At 33.6% G+C, this 17,064-nt stretch overlaps 3 protein-coding genes across 3 annotated transcripts; all 3 read left to right on the plus strand.

Moving 5' to 3' along the window:
• The first annotated feature begins 86 nt into the window (after positions 1 to 86).
• LOC124442439 (NEDD8-activating enzyme E1 regulatory subunit-like) lies at positions 87 to 9,583 on the plus strand. Its single transcript, XM_046992941.1, is given in 23 exon segments — positions 87 to 402; positions 770 to 854; positions 856 to 874; positions 1,285 to 1,345; positions 1,543 to 1,645; positions 1,720 to 1,805; positions 1,885 to 1,988; positions 2,496 to 2,602; positions 3,234 to 3,296; positions 3,391 to 3,454; positions 3,532 to 3,623; positions 3,864 to 3,923; positions 4,028 to 4,082; positions 4,161 to 4,233; positions 4,310 to 4,385; positions 4,466 to 4,505; positions 4,674 to 4,754; positions 4,818 to 4,907; positions 5,815 to 5,858; positions 5,931 to 6,001; positions 6,325 to 8,522; positions 8,750 to 8,883; positions 8,989 to 9,583. Coding segments are annotated over 21 exon segments (1,638 nt in total). The 5' UTR covers positions 87 to 298; the 3' UTR covers positions 6,485 to 8,522; positions 8,750 to 8,883; positions 8,989 to 9,583.
• LOC124443018 (NEDD8-activating enzyme E1 regulatory subunit-like) lies at positions 8,402 to 13,296 on the plus strand. The gene is made up of 14 exons (XM_046993573.1): positions 8,402 to 8,522; positions 8,750 to 8,883; positions 8,989 to 9,115; positions 10,066 to 10,208; positions 10,450 to 10,509; positions 10,612 to 10,666; positions 10,745 to 10,817; positions 10,884 to 10,959; positions 11,040 to 11,079; positions 11,246 to 11,326; positions 11,390 to 11,479; positions 12,372 to 12,415; positions 12,488 to 12,558; positions 12,872 to 13,296. Exons 1-14 carry the CDS (start codon positions 8,402 to 8,404, stop codon positions 13,029 to 13,031), a joined length of 1,275 nt encoding a protein of 424 aa, XP_046849529.1. The 3' UTR covers positions 13,032 to 13,296.
• Positions 13,297 to 14,254: 958 nt separating this feature from the next.
• On the plus strand, positions 14,255 to 16,168 carry LOC124442396. The gene is made up of 3 exons (XM_046992897.1): positions 14,255 to 15,110; positions 15,337 to 15,470; positions 15,575 to 16,168. The coding sequence occupies exons 1-3, from the start codon at positions 14,990 to 14,992 to the stop codon at positions 15,887 to 15,889; spliced, it is 570 nt and encodes a 189-aa protein (XP_046848853.1). The 5' UTR covers positions 14,255 to 14,989; the 3' UTR covers positions 15,890 to 16,168.
• Positions 16,169 to 17,064: the final 896 nt, after the last annotated feature.

Raw genomic sequence — 17,064 nt, forward strand, 5'->3', positions numbered from 1 at the left:
TTATTGACTTTTGTTGACTTCTAACTCGTCATTTGTCACAGAGAAATAGTCAGGACTTTTCAGATTGTTGGGCATAAACTTTAATTTGTTGAAATTTTATTTTCTTGTGAAACTTGGCAATCATTGTGTGAACCGCCGAGGGAAAAAGAGAGAAGAAAACTAATATCAAAAAGAAGACAGAAAAAAACTCTCTTTCAATATAGCTGCTATGCACTGACTCATCTTACACCAAGTTTCCCCCAAAAGGAATTTGCTGACCAGACGTTCGTTTGTTCGCGTTTTCAAATATGGTGAAAGAATGAAGAGAAAGAGCGAAGAAATAGATTTGGAAAATCTTTGCAAAAAATCGTCAAAAATGACCAGATCGACCGAAAAAGACAAGAAATATGACAGACAGCTGAGGTGAGATGAAATATTCTTATGTTTCAGCAATGTTTTTTGCTTGAAATAGACGATGATATATAGTAGTGCAAAGACGTAAGAACCAGATAACAAATACGGCTAACCTGACGTTTACTCCTCATTTGACTTTGAAGATGGCTACCACTAAGGTTGTCGAAACGTCAGTCAACAACAACAAAAAACAGTCCTTCTCAGGACTATACCAACCTGGACGATCTACATTTACAAACTTGTAACGATACTCCCGAGTTCAAACCATTTACTTTATAACATTTATTAGTATTAATATGAAAACAACGACTTACAAGTGTGAGGTCTCTCTCCTGATTACTAGACAATGAACAAGTTATTTCGTTGAAATTCATAGATTGTGGGGTGATCATGGACAGAGTAGGCTGGAAAATGCCAATGTTTGTCTAATCAATGCCACTGCTTTAGGGACGGAAATAATGAAAAAACCTTATACTTCCAGGTGAAAAATACATGTTTCTATATTGCTGAAGCTCTGCTTGGTATATTTTAGAATTAAAAGACTTTACTGTGATTTTCTCCATCTGAAAAATAATGCAACTGCTCGTGAACTATTTGAGCTGAAAGCCTAAAACATCAACGAAGTTATCAAATACTTCACCAAAATTAGAAACAATTTTTTCATTATGTTGAGTGCTTGATTGTTTGTTGTTTGTGCAACAAGCTTGTCGAGGTAAATAGTTTCAGATGATTGCTTTAAAATTGCAAATCATGGAGATTTTAAGTGTTTGCATGTTTGAATTATTCAAGGAAATATGATGGAGTCTTCTTAGTCTAAGCCTGAAAGTGCATTCAAAATGCCCATTCCACACAAAATTTGTGTTAACGAATCAATAAATTTACATATTTCAGGAATTGGATCATTTACTGTCATTGACTGTCATAAAGTTTTACCCAAAGATACTGGAAATAAGTAAGAACCAACAAAGTTTGTAAACTGTGCACTCACAAATGAAATTTGCATGCATGAAAGGCTAGTTTTTTGAAAATTGTACATCCTTGATCTTGGGTGTGCAATGCAGACTTTCCAGTCTGGAGTGAGAAACATTTTAGAAGGTTGTTTTTAACGTAATCTGCTTCAAATAACTGATAATTCTTGGTCTTTTTTAGTTTCTTTATTAGCTAAGAGCACATTGGTATGAATCGTGCAAAGTGTGCTGTTGAATTACTGCAAGAACTGAATGAAGATACTTGTGGAAATTTTATAGATGAAGTAGTTCAATTGCTTATCTTTTCACAAGTTGAATCAAATGAAAACAAGTATATAAACAAGTTTTCTAACTTCAGGATCCGTTGACTTTATTATCGAAGAAACCAAATTTTTTTGAAAAATTTTCTGTGGTTATTGCTACGAACTTGACGAAAGGTATTTCAATCTTATATATTGATCGAACAATAGCTGATTTTTGGAACATAATTCTTGTATTTTTTTCTGGTTCTTTATAGAAGTTGTTTGAAACTTTCCATATCCCTTTGGGATTCACAAATTCCCTTCCTTACATGTGATGTATTTGGTTTGCTGGGAATTATGAGACTTGTTATTGAAGAACATACTGGTAAGAATGGTCTTTTATTGTGTTTATAAATCTGGAGGTCTTGATATGGATAGATGAAAGCTTTACTTGTCCCATCAATATCCTCATGTATCCCATCAATGATCCAACATCGTCTCATCAGTACCCTCATTTATCCCATCAACACCAGAGCACCTTCACTCATCCCATCAATTTTCTGGTCAATACCCTTAATTGTCTCTTCACTACCTTCATTTGTCTCATCTCTTATCCCATCAGTACCCTCACATATCCCATAAGTGTCCTCACATATCCCATCAGTACCCTCACATATCCCATCAGTACCCTCACATATCCCATCAGTACCCTCACCTATCCCATCAGTACCCTCACATATCCCATCAGTACCCTCACATATCTCATCAGTACCTTCACATATCCCATGAGTACCCACATCCCATCATTTATCCCATCATACCCTTACTTATTCCATCATCATTTTCAACAGTTTTAATTGAATGTTGTTGAGATAAATTTTTTTACCTTCAGTGACTGAAGCCCATCCTGATAACGCATTTGAAGATCTGAGAATTGACCAACCATTTGCTCAGCTCCAGGCCTTTTCCGACTCTCTCCTTTCTTCAATGTCCAAACTGGTAATGCATGATATTAAGCAAATAAAGCAAATGGTTTGAATACAGAAGTATTGTTACATGTTTATGGATGTAGAGGTGTACTGGTTTGTGGAGTCTTGAGTTGGTAAAGACTGAGGAGGAACTACTGCTGTGATTGTTTAAACCTCACTCAACAACAACTCTGCTCTTTACCAACCTGAATGACTTAAAGTTACAAAAATACATGAAGTAAATGGTTTGAACCCGGGAGTATCGTTACATGTTTGTAAATGTAGATCGTCCAGGTTGGTATAGTCCTGAGAAGGACTGTTTTTGTTGTTGTTGACTGACGTTTCGACAACCTTAGCGGTAGTCATCTTCAGAGTCAAAAAAGTCATTTTTGACTCTGAAGATGACTACCGCTAAGGTTGTCGAAACATCAGTAAACAACAACAAAAACAGTCCGTCTCAGGACTATACCAACCTGGACGGTCTACATTTACAAACATGTAAAAATAGATGAAGTAAACAGACTTGGGATTCAGTGTTGTGTCAATCTGTTTGCTAAAAAAGATCGTTAGTGGTTTAGTTCACACCAATTGTTCAAAATATGGTCTGTATTTAATTAGTAAAATATGTTTAATTTTTTAACCACAATTTTTTCATGTTTAAGGAACATTCTCACACTCCGTATATAGTTTTACTTTTGAAGTATGTGGAAAAATGGAAACGCACAGTAAGAGGATTTCTATCTTTTTATATACACTTTTTTACCCGGATTTTTATCTACTTTATTTTAATATTGGATAATTTACTGTTTTTTTTCAAAGCACGATGGCCGCACACCGCAAACTTATAAAGAAAAGTGTTCTTTCAAAGACTTATTACGCGAAGGTTCGTTTTAATCTCGCGCGTTACCGCTCTAATCAACAGGAATTGTATTATTTTATGGTTTCTTGGCATATTTTCAGGTATGTTGGTGAAGGAAAACGGAGTTCGCGAGGATGAAGATAATTTTGAAGAAGCCATAAAAGCAGTGAATACATCTCTAAATACCACGAAGGTTTTAGCTTTGTACATATCCGGAAAGTGTCTAATTTAGTTATATCTACAGCAGTTATAGTAACTGCATTTCTTCTAGACATATGGCCTGTTTCAAACGTCGCATTGTACACGAGCCCAACGCATTTAAAACAAAAGATAATGAGGAATTTCATAACATTTCTTTTCTTTTAAATGCATTCGGCGCATGTAAAATGCGACGTTTGAAACGGACCTAACTTTCAAATTTTGATATTTCTAGATTCCTTCTGAAATAAAAGAAATTCTTGAGGATGTTAAATGTGATGTTGCCCCAACTTCGGTGAGACTTTTTATCGTGGAAATTAACGAAATACTTCGTGGGGGGAGGGGAGAGTGAGGGGGGAGTATATTGTTACTAAATGAAGTACTTTCTTAATATTTCAGAACAGTTCATTTTGGATTTTATGTCGTGCTTTGAAAGAATTCGTGAACGAAACTGGTTGATAAACTTTCTTTATTTTACGCCGTGCTAATTATTTGTAATTTTGTCATGAAACATTTTTTCTTTCTTGTGAAGGCAGCCTTCCTCTGCGCGGATCGATTCCCGACATGACGGCGGATACGACACGTTTTATTGAATTGCAAAATTGGTACAAAATATTCCTCGCAAACCGTTTTTTCAACATTTATATCTTGATATTATTTCAGGAACTTTTCTGCGTTTAGTTATCATGAAAAATCGCTGGAAGATATCGAAAAAATGACCGAAAAAGTTCGATCAATTTTAAAATCATTGCATAAGGTTCGCTATCCTCATTTGGATGTCCAGTTCTTTTGAATTGGAATCGTAATGTTGTTATGACATTGATATTACATATTCAGAAACCCAACTTCATAAAAGATGAAGATATCCGGCTGTTTTGTAAGTTTTATTGAACATTAACATATGATCTTTCGAGGACGATACCAAATAGTCGTTTCAAATAATGAAAACTATAAAAAATAACGTCGTTTATTTGAAAAGCTTTCGTGAGTATTGATACAAAATTAGTCCATGTTATATTAAAACGTTTAATTCATTAAATTTCAGGTAAAAATTCAGCATTTCTGCGCGTAGTTCGTTGTACTTCGTTACAAGAAGAATTTAACAACATATCGACGCAATTTTTAGGTAAAATTTCGAGGTGACGTTTTCGCTAATACAGTATGTTTAACTTGTAGTCTATATTTGTAGAACGATTACGTAATGAAGACGAGAATGACGTCATGTATATATTGTTTCGAGCTATTTATAAATTCCGTTCAAAACACGATAGATATCCCGGTAGGATTATATGCCAAATATTTTATTTCAATTATGTGTAGTTTTTGTTTGCTGTAGAAACTGACATTTTGTCTTTACTAGAGTTTAAATGTTCGCTCTCATATTTTACACTCCTTTATATGAAGTTCTCACTTTCAAAGACTTGTGAATTTCCAAGATATTTGCACAAAAATCGTTGTTTAAAGGTTTTAATCTATCTGAAGTGTCATATCTTCACGTTATCTTGTACTTTACTCCTCTGTCATGACTTAAAAAATACTCCATTCACTCGAGTTGGTTTTGTTGTAGAAACAGCTTAGAAAAGGTTGATTCCAAAGCGCCAACAAAAATAATCAGTATTAACACTAATTCGATTATTTGTTTATCGTTTAAGCATCTCCGTAACAGCTTTGAGTAATTATAACTTTTGCTTAAAAAGTATTATTTGCAAATTACAAATCTAGTTAAATACTTTAAGTTTTTGGTGAAGAAACTATGAATTGACGACAATATCTTATTCAAGTATGAAAAAAAAACATAATCCTTTGTAATACGTCTTGTAAACAAAAATTTAGGTTTTATGTAATGTACAATTGAAACTCTATTGAAAAATCTTGTTAACAACTTGAATTTGATTTTATAAGATGTATTTTTAATGATTGTGTTTATTACATACTGTGTTGAACAGCGTTTTCCAGTTTTAATGTAACGAACCTTTGTTTCAACGATTTATTTTATCAGAACATCTTATTTATGTAAGCTGTACAATGTTTCAACTGCAAGTAACAACAAATGGATTCGTTTTATACAAATATAACCGTTTGATTCTTGCAATAACTTGCAGTTTTGAAGGTCTCCTTCGTTCATATCACTAAAACAGCGTTCATTACTTTGAAAAAAACAACGTTATGATGTTTCTAATTTTCAGGTTCGTCTGAGGAACACGTCAAGATTGATTGTGAGAAACTACAGGTTGTAGATTTTTTGATCTTTTCGTCAATTTTATGACGTAAACTTCACGCATCGTCGTTTACTGTTTTGTAGAGTTACGTTGGCGGCCTCATGGAACAGTGGGGTTTAAATGGTGAAATAAAAGAAGATTATGTACAGGAAATGTGCGTAGTTGATATTCTTAATAATTCTATGTCCTTTTCACACATTTCTTTGATGAACATTGTTGCCTTAGTAACAGCTACATACCTTAACATCGACATCAATAAGTTCAACAGTTGTACAGGCCTGTAGAAATTGTGAAGGCATGGTCAGACTGCAGTCTCCATCAACAGATAATTTAATAAAGTTGTTTGGAAATTCCTTGAAAAAACGTAGTCACTTGTGCTCCCCCCCCCCAAAAAAAATCCTTTTTTCGCTTGCAGCGGACATGTTGTGTATAGTCATGACGAATTGAAAAGTGACGAATTTTTCATTTTGTGCATAGATGTCGTTTTGGTGGAAGTCAATTGCATCCTGTTGCGTCGTTTATGGGTGGATCTGCCGCACACGAAGTCATCAAAATTATCACAAATCAGTATGTTCCGTTTCATGATTATTTCATCTTCAACGCGATGACAGGCTCTTCTGTAAGTCTAAAACTTTGATCGTGTGCTTTTCAATTCCGTTCATTTGAACAGGAATTCCACAAATTCGAAAACGCCATGTCAGTCGTAAAAGCGAAAGATGAGTTCAATGTTGTGTTTGTCATGCATTGACTAAAACTTGTAGCCTTGCATGTGACTTAATCAAGTGTGAATATCTTTCGTTTGCTTTTTTTACCAAGGTCTATGAGAAAGTTTTTGTACAAATGAGAAAATTAATAGGCATGATGTAGATTGTGAAAATAAAACCGGACAGTTGATTTTGTACTATGCAGCAAACGTCATTTCCTAGAATTGAAACGGTCGTTAAATGGCTTTTTGAACTTCGTCAAGATCTGCTTCTTGACTTTGATAAAAAATCACCTGTGTTTAAGATTGTGCGCACTTGTTATAATGGCCGAGATCAAAGAGCTTTTAATGAAATAAAGAAATACAAAGTAAAACTCGCATTAAATTATTTTTTCAACATCCTTGATAGTAAATAATAACTCTTAATTTTGTTATATAACATCTGAACCTATAAATCATTTCGCAAGTTTAAAATAAAGATTTCAACTCCATTGACGAGATTATCTCTCGATCATATTATTGCTTTTAATTATAAGTTGTGCATAAATATGATTTAGATCATTCAAATAAATTATTTCTAATTGTCTAGTAATAGAAGTACATTTGCTGGAATGGTCAGTTCAGTGTTTATTTAACAACAACCTTTATAAGATTGTCATTATTGCAAGCGGGCTAGCAGCATCTCTATAATGGATATCATCCTTAAATTATTATTCTGAAATGTTTTAAAAGATATCTTACGGATGTAAACGATAGTGTTAGGGTTAAGAGGTCAACAGCATCTCATGTGATTAATACACTTCGTGAAATGTTCGGCGCTTTCTTGAAACCGTTCACTCAGTACTATAAAATGGACGTGTGGAAAAGAGACGTTCAAAAGGATTGATAAAAAAGTCAGTTTTAAGCAATACTTTAGGGCTTACTTCAATACAAACAGGCAAAAATTATTTCATTTTGTTCTACGAAGTATTTTTTTTTCGTTCTTCATAAACTAAACTACATTGAACAGTTTTACTTTTCTCGGTTTGGCCTCGTCTAATTAACTGAATGACAAAACCATGCATATCAATTTGTTGCAAAGGAACAACTAACTTTGCCAATTTTTTATACGTACAAGAAGGAGTTTACGCACATTTCATTTAAAGACGTGAACTTTGATAATTAGTGACATGAATGGATGATTAGCCGTTGTTTTTCGTGCAGAGCAACACCCACAGCGTGGGTTAAAGCATGCTTGTGTTTGTCTTTCATTTTCAAAAGCAAACACACTCGGACGTACGGCCTACGAGCATTAAAGAGTGCTCAAAGTTAAATAAACTTTGCGTTATCGTGTTTCCGGTCTAAAGGACGGGAATGTCGTTGAAGCTCTTTGGAGTAGCCATCCTTTCATGTTTCTATGACGATACTTGGTTTGATGAAACTACGAAATACCCTCAAACATACATAAAAGTACCTACAAATGCATAAAAATACAATATTCTGGAATGTTAGTCAACACAGAAAAAGAAAAATTTTTATTAAGATATCGATTTAATATCCTTGAATATTGTCATAATTTAAGCAACGTAATTGCATCCCTATGGGCCGGATAAATGGTGTAGTTATTGCATTGATTCAGACGCCAGGAAGAGCTTTAGCGTGCACAAACGTCAGAAATATCAAAGCATCTTCTTCAGTAAACTACAGGGCGGGTCTATTGTATATTTTACTGTCTTCCTTTTGAAGATATTTTAAGCGAAGCTTGAGATTATAAAAAGGCGTTCAGTGCTGCAAATCACAATCATAAACACCGAACAAAACAATCATAAACATCAGAGAAGAAATTGGAAATTCTTAAATATTAAGTGAAAGATGAGCGACAACAAAACCGCAATTCTTGCTAACAATCAACGCTATCTTGCTTTACGAAACGTCTTTGGAAGATTGACCATAATAGCTGATGGAGAGCCAGGATCGGCTAACGAAATAGAAGGTAAGTTCGTAATGATTTTTTATATCCCTGCAGTATTGCTCGTTCGACACATATTTTATAAAAAAGCGTTGTCATTACAATTAAAAAGTTTCCCGCCCACGAGAACAAGCAGACTTTCAATAGAACAAGAAAACGTGTATGTTTGTTAATGCACAGACCTCGAATACATTGCACTGTCCAGATAGAAATTGTAAAACTCCTTCTCTAATCTCATGATTCATTTACAGTTCAATTCATCATCGACCGAGGTACAAACTTCAACGTTTTTGCTAATGGAGCAAGTAACACGATCGTTCGAATTCGACCAGCGTCTAACAACGGCAAATATATCGCCGTTGACGGTTCGTCGATTGTTTTAAAGGTAAATACTTTGAAATATCAGTGGATCCAGAACTTCACGTATGAATGATTGCAGACATAACATATAATGAAGTTGTATGTGCTAAGCTTTTGTATTTCTTTCTAGGATGTGCCAAATTCTTTAGCTATAAACGATTCTTCGTTTGATTTCTATGAAGAAAATGTTGCTGGGCAGTTCGATACTGTTCGGTTTGTTCATAGAGTTTCTGGAAGTTATTTGACTCTTCAACGTGGTACAAATCAGCTTGTCCTACAGCCCCCCTCGTCAGACAGAAACGCTTGGATGCGCTTGAGAAATATAGAAAACAACATAAGTTTATTTCGAGCTGAGATTACAGAGAGCGTGTACGTGGGGGAAAAATTGGAAAATGAATTATCCAGTGAAATTTCATACGAAATCTTCAGCAACAGCGAAGAATGAAAGGGTCGTAGTCGATATGAAAAAGCGCTTTTACGATGAAACTTTTGATAGTTTTTTTTTAATGAAATTTATCTATTTATTGCTGTTTATTTAGTTAGCATATTAATATTCCAACATAATTTGTATAAATATATCACAGGGATTTACAAATTTATTTAAACTTATTTATTTTAGCGCGAATAGTTGTATAAAAGTTGTCAAATAATTTTAATGTGTATTTATTGAGATTCATACAACGTTTTTAAGATTTTTATGAATAAAATACATTTTTTGAAAGAAATCAACAGTTCAATGTCGAGATCTTTGAGTAAATGACATTTTCCACTCGAAAAAAAACATAAATTCAAACGAAGGGGGAAATTTCGTGTTAGTGATTATTGCAAATGTAAACACATTGACAAAGCGCGATAGAAATTAGATTTGACGTTATAAAAAACAGTCAAAACTATGTCAGAATAATGTTATAAAATTTTAATGTGTGAATTCATCTTCATATTAATACATCTACGCATATGTTGTAGGAATTTTTCCATATACTGTCATTTATTGTTAAAAAGTTTTTGCAAAAACTTTTGCAAAAGTTTATGAGTTTTTTTGCAAAAACTCATGCACAAAGTGCCGAAAACAAGTAAGAAATATTTTAGAAGGTTATTTTGAACTTATTCTGCATGAAATAAATGACATTTCTGATTTTTTCAATATCTACGAGTAAAGAGCGTATTGATACGGATAGTCCCAAGTGTCCTCATGAATTCTTTTCAGAATTAAATGGTGGATATCATTTGGGGATATCTGTGGTAGGAGGGGATTCAGGTATGTTAGTGAAGGAAAACGGAGTTCGTGAAGATGAAGATAATTTTGAAGAAACCATAAAAGCAGTGAATACATCTCTAAATACCACGAAGGTTTTAGCTTTGTACATATCCGGAAACTGTCTAATTTAGTTATATCTACAGATGTTATAGTGACTGCATTTCTTCTAGACATATGGCCTGTTTCAAACGTCGCATTGTACACGAGCCGAACGCATTTAAAACAAAAGATAATGAGGAATTTTATAACATTTTCTTTTCTTTTAAATGCATTCGGCGCATTTAAAATGCGACGTTTGAAACGGACCAAACTTTCAAATTTTGATATTTCTAGATTCCTTCTGAAATAAAAGAAATTCTTCAGGATGATAAATGTGATGTTGCCCCAACTTCGGTGAGACTTTTTATCGTGGAAATTAACCAAATACTTCGTGGTTGGAGGGGAGAGTGAGGGGAGTATATTGTTACTAAATGAAGTACTTTCTTAATATTTTAGAACAGTTCATTTTGGATTTTATGTCGTGCTTTGAAAGAATTCGTGAACGAAACTGGTTGATGAACTTTCTTTACTTTACGCCGTGCTAATTTTTTGTAATTTTGTCTTGAAACATTTTTTCTTTCTTGTGAAGGCAGCCTACCTCTGCGCGGTTCGATTCCCGACAAGACGGCGGATACGACACGTTTTATTGAATTGCAAAATTGGTAAGAAATATTCCTCGCAAACCGTTTTTTCAACAATTATATCTTGATATTATTTCAGGAGTTTAGTTATCATGAAAAATCGCTGGAAGATATCGAAAAAATGACAGAAAAAGTTCTTTCGATTTTAAAATCATGGCATAAGGTTCGCTATCCTCATTTGGATGTCAAGTTCTTTTGAATTGGAATCGTAATGTTGTTATGACATTGATATTACATATTCAGAAACCGAACTTCATAAAAGATGAAGATATCCGGCTGTTTTGTAAGTTTTATTGAACATTAACATATGATCTTTCGAGGACGATACCAAATAGTCGTTTCAAATAATGAAAACTATAAAAAATAACGTCTTTATTTGAAAAGCTTTCTTGAGTATTGATACAAATTAGTCCATGTTATATTAAAACGTTTAATTCATTAAATTCCAGGTAAAAATTCAGCATTTCTGCGCGTAGTTCGTTGTACTTCGTTACAAGAAGAATTTAACAACATATCGACGCAATTTTTAGGTAAAATTTCGAGGTGACGTTTTCGCTAATACAGTATGTTTAACTTGTCGTCTATATTTGTAGAACGATTACGTAATGAAGACGAGAATGACGTCATGTATATATTGTTTCGAGCTATTTATAAATTCCGTTCAAAACACGATAGATATCCCGGTAGGATTATATGCCAAATATTTTATTTCAATTATGTGTAGTTTTTGTTTGCTGTAGAAACTGACATTTTGTCTTTACTAGAGTTTAAATGTTCGCTCTCATACTTTACAGTCCTCTATATAAAGTTCTCACTTTCAAAGACTTGTGAATTTCCAAGATATTTGCACAAAAATCGTTGTTTAAAGGTTTTAATCTATCTGAAGTGTCATATCCTCATGTTATCTTGTACTTTACTCCTCTGTCATCACTTACAAAGTACTCCATTCACTCGAGTTGGTTTTGTTGTAGAAACAGCTTAGAAAAGGTTGATTCCAAAGCGCCAACAAAAATGATCAGTGTTAACAGTATTTCGATTATTTGTTTATCGTTTAAGCATCTCCGTAACAGCTTTGAGTAATTATAACCTTTGCATAAAAAATATTAGTTGCAAATTACAAATCTAGTTAAACACTTTAAGTTTTTGGTGAAGAAACCATGAATTGACGACAATATCTTATTAAGAATGAAAAAAAACCATAATCCTTTGTAATACATCTTGTAAACAAAAATTTATGTAATGTACAATTGAGACTCTATTGAAAAATCTTGTTAACAACTTCAATTTGATTTTATAAGATGTAATTTTAATGATTGTGTTTATTACATACTGTGTAGAACAGCGTTTTCCAGTTTTCATGTAACGAACCTTTGTTTTAACGATTTATTTAATCAGAACATCTTATTTACGTAAGCTGTACAATGTTTCAACTGTATTTAATAACAAATGGATTCGTTTTATACAAATATAACCGTTTAATTCTTGTAATAACTTGCAGTTTTGAAGGTCTCCTTCGTTCATATCACTAAAACCGCGTTCATTATTTTAAAACTTTATGATGTTTCTAATTTTCAGGTTCGTCTGAGGAACACGTCAAGAGTGATTGTGAAAAACTACAGGTTGTAGATTTTTTGATCTTTTCGTCAATTTTATGACGTAAACTTCACGCATCGTCGTTTACTGTTTTGTAGAGTTACGTTGGCGGTCTCATGGAACAGTGGGAATTAAATGGTGAAATAAAAGAAGATTATGTACAGGAAATGTGCGTAGTTGACATTCTTAATAATTCTATGTCCTTTTCACACATTTCTTTGATGAACATTGTTGCCTTAGTAAAAGCCACATACCTTAACATCGACATCAATAAGTTCAACAGTTGTACAGGCCTGTAGAAATTGTGAAGGCATGGTCAGACTGCAGTCTCCATCAACAGATAATTTAATAAAGTTGTTTGGAAATTCCTTGAAAAAACGTAGTCACTTGTGCTCCCCAAAAATCCTTTTTTGCTTGCAGCGGACATGTTGTGTATAGTCATGACGAATTGAAAAGTGACGAATTTTTCATTTTGTGCATAGATGTCGTTTTGGTGGAAGTCAATTACATCCTGTTGCGTCGTTAATGGGTGGATCTGCCGCACATGAAGTCATCAAAATTATCACAAATCAGTATGTTCCGTTTCATGATTATTTCATCTTCAACGCGATGACAGGCTCTTCTGTAACTCTAAAACTTTGATCGTGTGCTTTTCAATTCCGTTCATTTGAACAGGAATTCAACAAATTCGAAAACGCCATGTCAGTCGTAAAAGCGAAAGATGAGTTCAACGTTATGTTTGTCATGCATTGACTAAAAACTTGTAGCCTTGCATATGACTTAATCAAGAGTGAACATCTTTCGTTTGCTTTTTTTACCAAGGTCTGTGAGAAAGTTTTTGTACAAATGAGAAAATTAATAGGCATGATGTAGATTGTGAAAATAAAACCGGACAGTTGATTTTGTACTATGCAGCAAACGTCATTTCCTAGAATTGAAACGGTTGTTAAATTGCATTTTGAACTTCGCCAAGATCTGCTTCTTGACTTTGATAAAAAATCACCAGTGTTTAAGATTGTGCGCACTTGTTATAAAGACCGAGATGAAAGAGCTTTTAATGAAATAAAGAAATACAAAATAAAACTCGCATTAAATTATTTTTTCAACATCCTTGATAGTACATAATAACTCTTAACTTTGTTGTATACAATCTGAACCTATAATTAATTTCACAAATTTAAAATACAAATTCCAACTCCTTTGACGAGATTATCTCTCGATCATATTATTGCTTTTAATTATAAGTTGTGCATAAATATGATTTAGATCATTCAAATAAATTATTTCTAATTGTCTTGTAATAGAAGTACATTTGCTGGAATGGTCAGTTCAGTGTTTATTTAACAACAACCTTTATAAGATTGTCATTATTGCAAGCGGGCTAGCAACATCTCTATAATGGATATCATCCTTAAATTATTATTCTGAAATGTTTTAAAAGATATCTTACGGATGTAAACGATAGTTTTAGGGTTAAGAGGTCAACAGCTTCTTATGTGATTAATACACTTCGTGAAATGTTCGGCGCTTTCTTGAAACCGTTCACTCAGTACTATAAAATGGACGTGTGGAAAAGAGACGTTCAAAGCGATTGATAAAAAATTCAACTTTAAGCAATACTTTAGGTCTTACTTCAATACAAACAAACAAAAATTATTTCATTTTGTTCTACGAAGTATTTTTTACCAAGACCAGTCACCCTCATAAACTAAACTACATGGAACAGTTTTACTTTTCTCGGTTTGGCCTCGTCTAATTAACTGAAATTATGGTCCGAAAAGTTACAAAGAACACTGACAATGACAAACCATGCATATCAATTTGTTGCAAAGGAACAACTAACTTTGCCAATTTTTATACGTACAAGAAGGAGTTTACGCACATTTCATTTAAACATGTGAACGTAGATAATTAGTGACATGAATTGATGATTAGCCGTTGTTTTTCGTGCAGAGCAACACCCACAGCGTGGGTTAAAGCATGCTTGTGTCTATATTTCATTTTCAAAAGCAAACACACTCGGACGTACGGCCTACGAGCGTTAAAGAGTGCTCAAAGTTAAATAAACTTTGCGTTATCGTGTTTCCGGTCTAAAGGACGGGAATGTCGTTGAAGCTCTTTGGAGTAGCCATCCTTTCATGTTTCTATGACGATACTTGGTTTGATGAAACTACGAAATACCCTCAAACATACATAAAAATACCTACAAATGAATAAAAATACAATAATCTGGAATGTTAGTCAACACAGAAAAAATAAAATTCTTATTAAGATATCGATTTAATACCCTTGAATATCGTCATCATTTAAACAACGTAATTGCATCCCTATGGGCCGGATAAATGGTGTAGTTATGGCATTGATTCAGAGGCCAGGAAGAGCTTTAGCGTGCACAAACGTCAGAAATATCAAAGCATCTTCTTCAGTAAATTACGGGCGGGTCTATTGTATTTTTTACTGTCTTCCTTTTGAAGATATTTTAAGCGAAGCTTGAGATTATAAAAAGGCGTTCAGTACTGCAAATCACAATCATAAACACCGAACACAGCAGTCATAAATATCAGAGAAGAAATTGGAAATTCTTAAATATTAAGTGAAAGATGAGCGACAACAAAACCGCAATTCTTGCTAACAATCAACGCTATCTTGCTTTACGAAACGTCTTTGGAAGATTAACCATAATAGCTGATGGAGAGCCAGGATCGGCTAACGAAATAGAAGGTAAGTTCGTAATGATTTTCTATATCCCTGCAATATGGCTCGTTCGACACATATTTTATAAAAAAGCGTTGTCATTACAATCAAAAAGTTTCCCACCCACGAGAACAAGCAGACTTTCAATAGAACAAGAAAACGTGATGTTTGTTAATGCACAGACCTCGACTACATTGCACTGTCCAGATAGAAATTGTAAAACTCCTTCTCTAATCTCATGATTCATTTACAGTTCAATTCATCATCGACCGAGGTACAAACTTCAACGTTATTGCTAATGGAGCAAGTAACACGATCGTTCGAATTCGACCAGCGTCTAACAACGGCAAATATATCGCCGTTGACGGTTCGTCGATTGTTTTAAAGGTAAATACTTTGAAATATCAGTGGATCCAGAACCTCACGTATGAATGATTGCAGACATAACATATAATGAGGTTGTAAGTGCTAAGCTTTGTATTTCTTTCTAGGATGTGCCAAATTCTTTAGCTATAAACGATTCTTCGTTTGATTTCTATGAAGAAAATGTTGCTGGGCAGTTCGATACTGTTCGGTTTGTTCATAGAGTTTCTGGGAGTTATTTGACTCTTCAACGTGGTACAAATCAGCTTGTCCTACAGCCCCCCTCGTCAGACAGAAACGCTTGGATGCGCTTGAGAAATATAGAAAACAACATAAGTTTATTTCGAGCTGAGATTACAGAGAGCGTGTACGTGGGGGAAAAATTGGAAAATGAATTATCCAGTGAAATTTCATACGAAATCTTCAGCAACAGCGAAGAATGAAAGGGTCGTAGTCGACGTGAAAAAGCGCCTTTACGATGAAACTTTTGATAGTTTTTTTTAATGAAATTTATCTATTTATTGCTGTTTATTTAGTTAGCATATTAATATTCCAACATAATTTGTATAAATTTATCAAAGGGATTTATATAATAATTTAAATTTATTTATTTTAGCGCGAATATTTGTATAAAAGTTGTCAAATAATTTTAATGTGTATTTATTGAGATTCATACAACGTTTTTAAAATTTTTATGAATAAAATACATTTTTTGAAAGAAATCAACAGTTCAATGTCGAGATCTTTGAGTGAATGACATTTTCCACTCGAAAAAAACATAATTTCAAACGAAGGGAAAAAATTTCGTGTTGTTGATTATTGCAAATGAAAACACATTGACAAAGCGTGATAGAAATTAGATTGACGTGTTAAAAAACAGTCAAAACTATGTCAGAATAATGTTATAAAATTTTAATGTGTGAATTCATCTTCACATTAATACATCTACGCATATGTTGTAGGAATTTGTCCATATACTGTCATTTATTGTTAAAAAGTTTTTGCAAAAACTTTTGCAAAAGTTCATGAGTTTTTTTGCAAACACTCATGCACAAAGTGCCGAAAACAAGTAAGAAATATTTTAGAAGGTTATTTTGAACTTATTCTGCATGAAATAAATAACATTTCTGATTTTTTCAATATCTACGAGTAAAGAGCGTATTGATACGGATAGTGCCAAGTGTCCTCATGAATTCTTTTCAGAACTAAGTGGTGGATATCATTTGGTGATATCTGTGGTAGGAGGGGATTCAGGTATGTTGGTGAAGGAAAACGGAGTTCGCGAAGATGAAGATAATTTTGAAGAAGCCATAAAAGCAGTGAATACATCTCTAAATACCACGAAGGTTTTAGCTTTGTACATATCCGGAAAGTGTCTAAATTAGTTATATCTAAAGCAGTTATAGTAACTGCATTTCTTCTAGACATATGGCCTGTTTCAAACGTCGCATTGTACACGAGCCGAATGCATTTAAAACAAAAGATAATGAGGACATTTATAACATTTCTTTTCTTTTAAATGCATTCGGTGCATGTAAAATGCGACGTTTGAAACGGACCGAACTTTCAAATTTTGATATTTCCAGAATCCTTCCGAAATAAAAGAAATTCTTGAGGA

Source organism: Xenia sp. Carnegie-2017, unplaced genomic scaffold (genome assembly GCF_021976095.1).
Source record: "Xenia sp. Carnegie-2017 unplaced genomic scaffold, XeniaSp_v1 HiC_scaffold_1, whole genome shotgun sequence".
Taxonomy (NCBI): Eukaryota; Metazoa; Cnidaria; class Anthozoa; order Malacalcyonacea; family Xeniidae; genus Xenia; species Xenia sp. Carnegie-2017.

Bases quoted from the DNA above. Each gene is read 5' to 3' on its own strand.
- LOC124442396 (XM_046992897.1), top strand. From the start codon at position 14,990: ATGAGCGACAACAAAACCGCAATTCTTGCTAACAATCAACGCTATCTT. The intron at 15,111-15,336 runs GTAAGTTCGTAA...ATTCATTTACAG, and splicing joins ATCGGCTAACGAAATAGAAG to TTCAATTCATCATCGACCGA. The intron at 15,471-15,574 runs GTAAATACTTTG...ATTTCTTTCTAG, and splicing joins GTTCGTCGATTGTTTTAAAG to GATGTGCCAAATTCTTTAGC.
- LOC124443018 (XM_046993573.1), top strand. From the start codon at position 8,402: ATGAGCGACAACAAAACCGCAATTCTTGCTAACAATCAACGCTATCTT. The intron at 10,667-10,744 runs GTTGATGAACTT...TTTCTTGTGAAG, and splicing joins AGAATTCGTGAACGAAACTG to GCAGCCTACCTCTGCGCGGT. The intron at 10,818-10,883 runs GTAAGAAATATT...TCAGGAGTTTAG, and splicing joins TTTATTGAATTGCAAAATTG to TTATCATGAAAAATCGCTGG.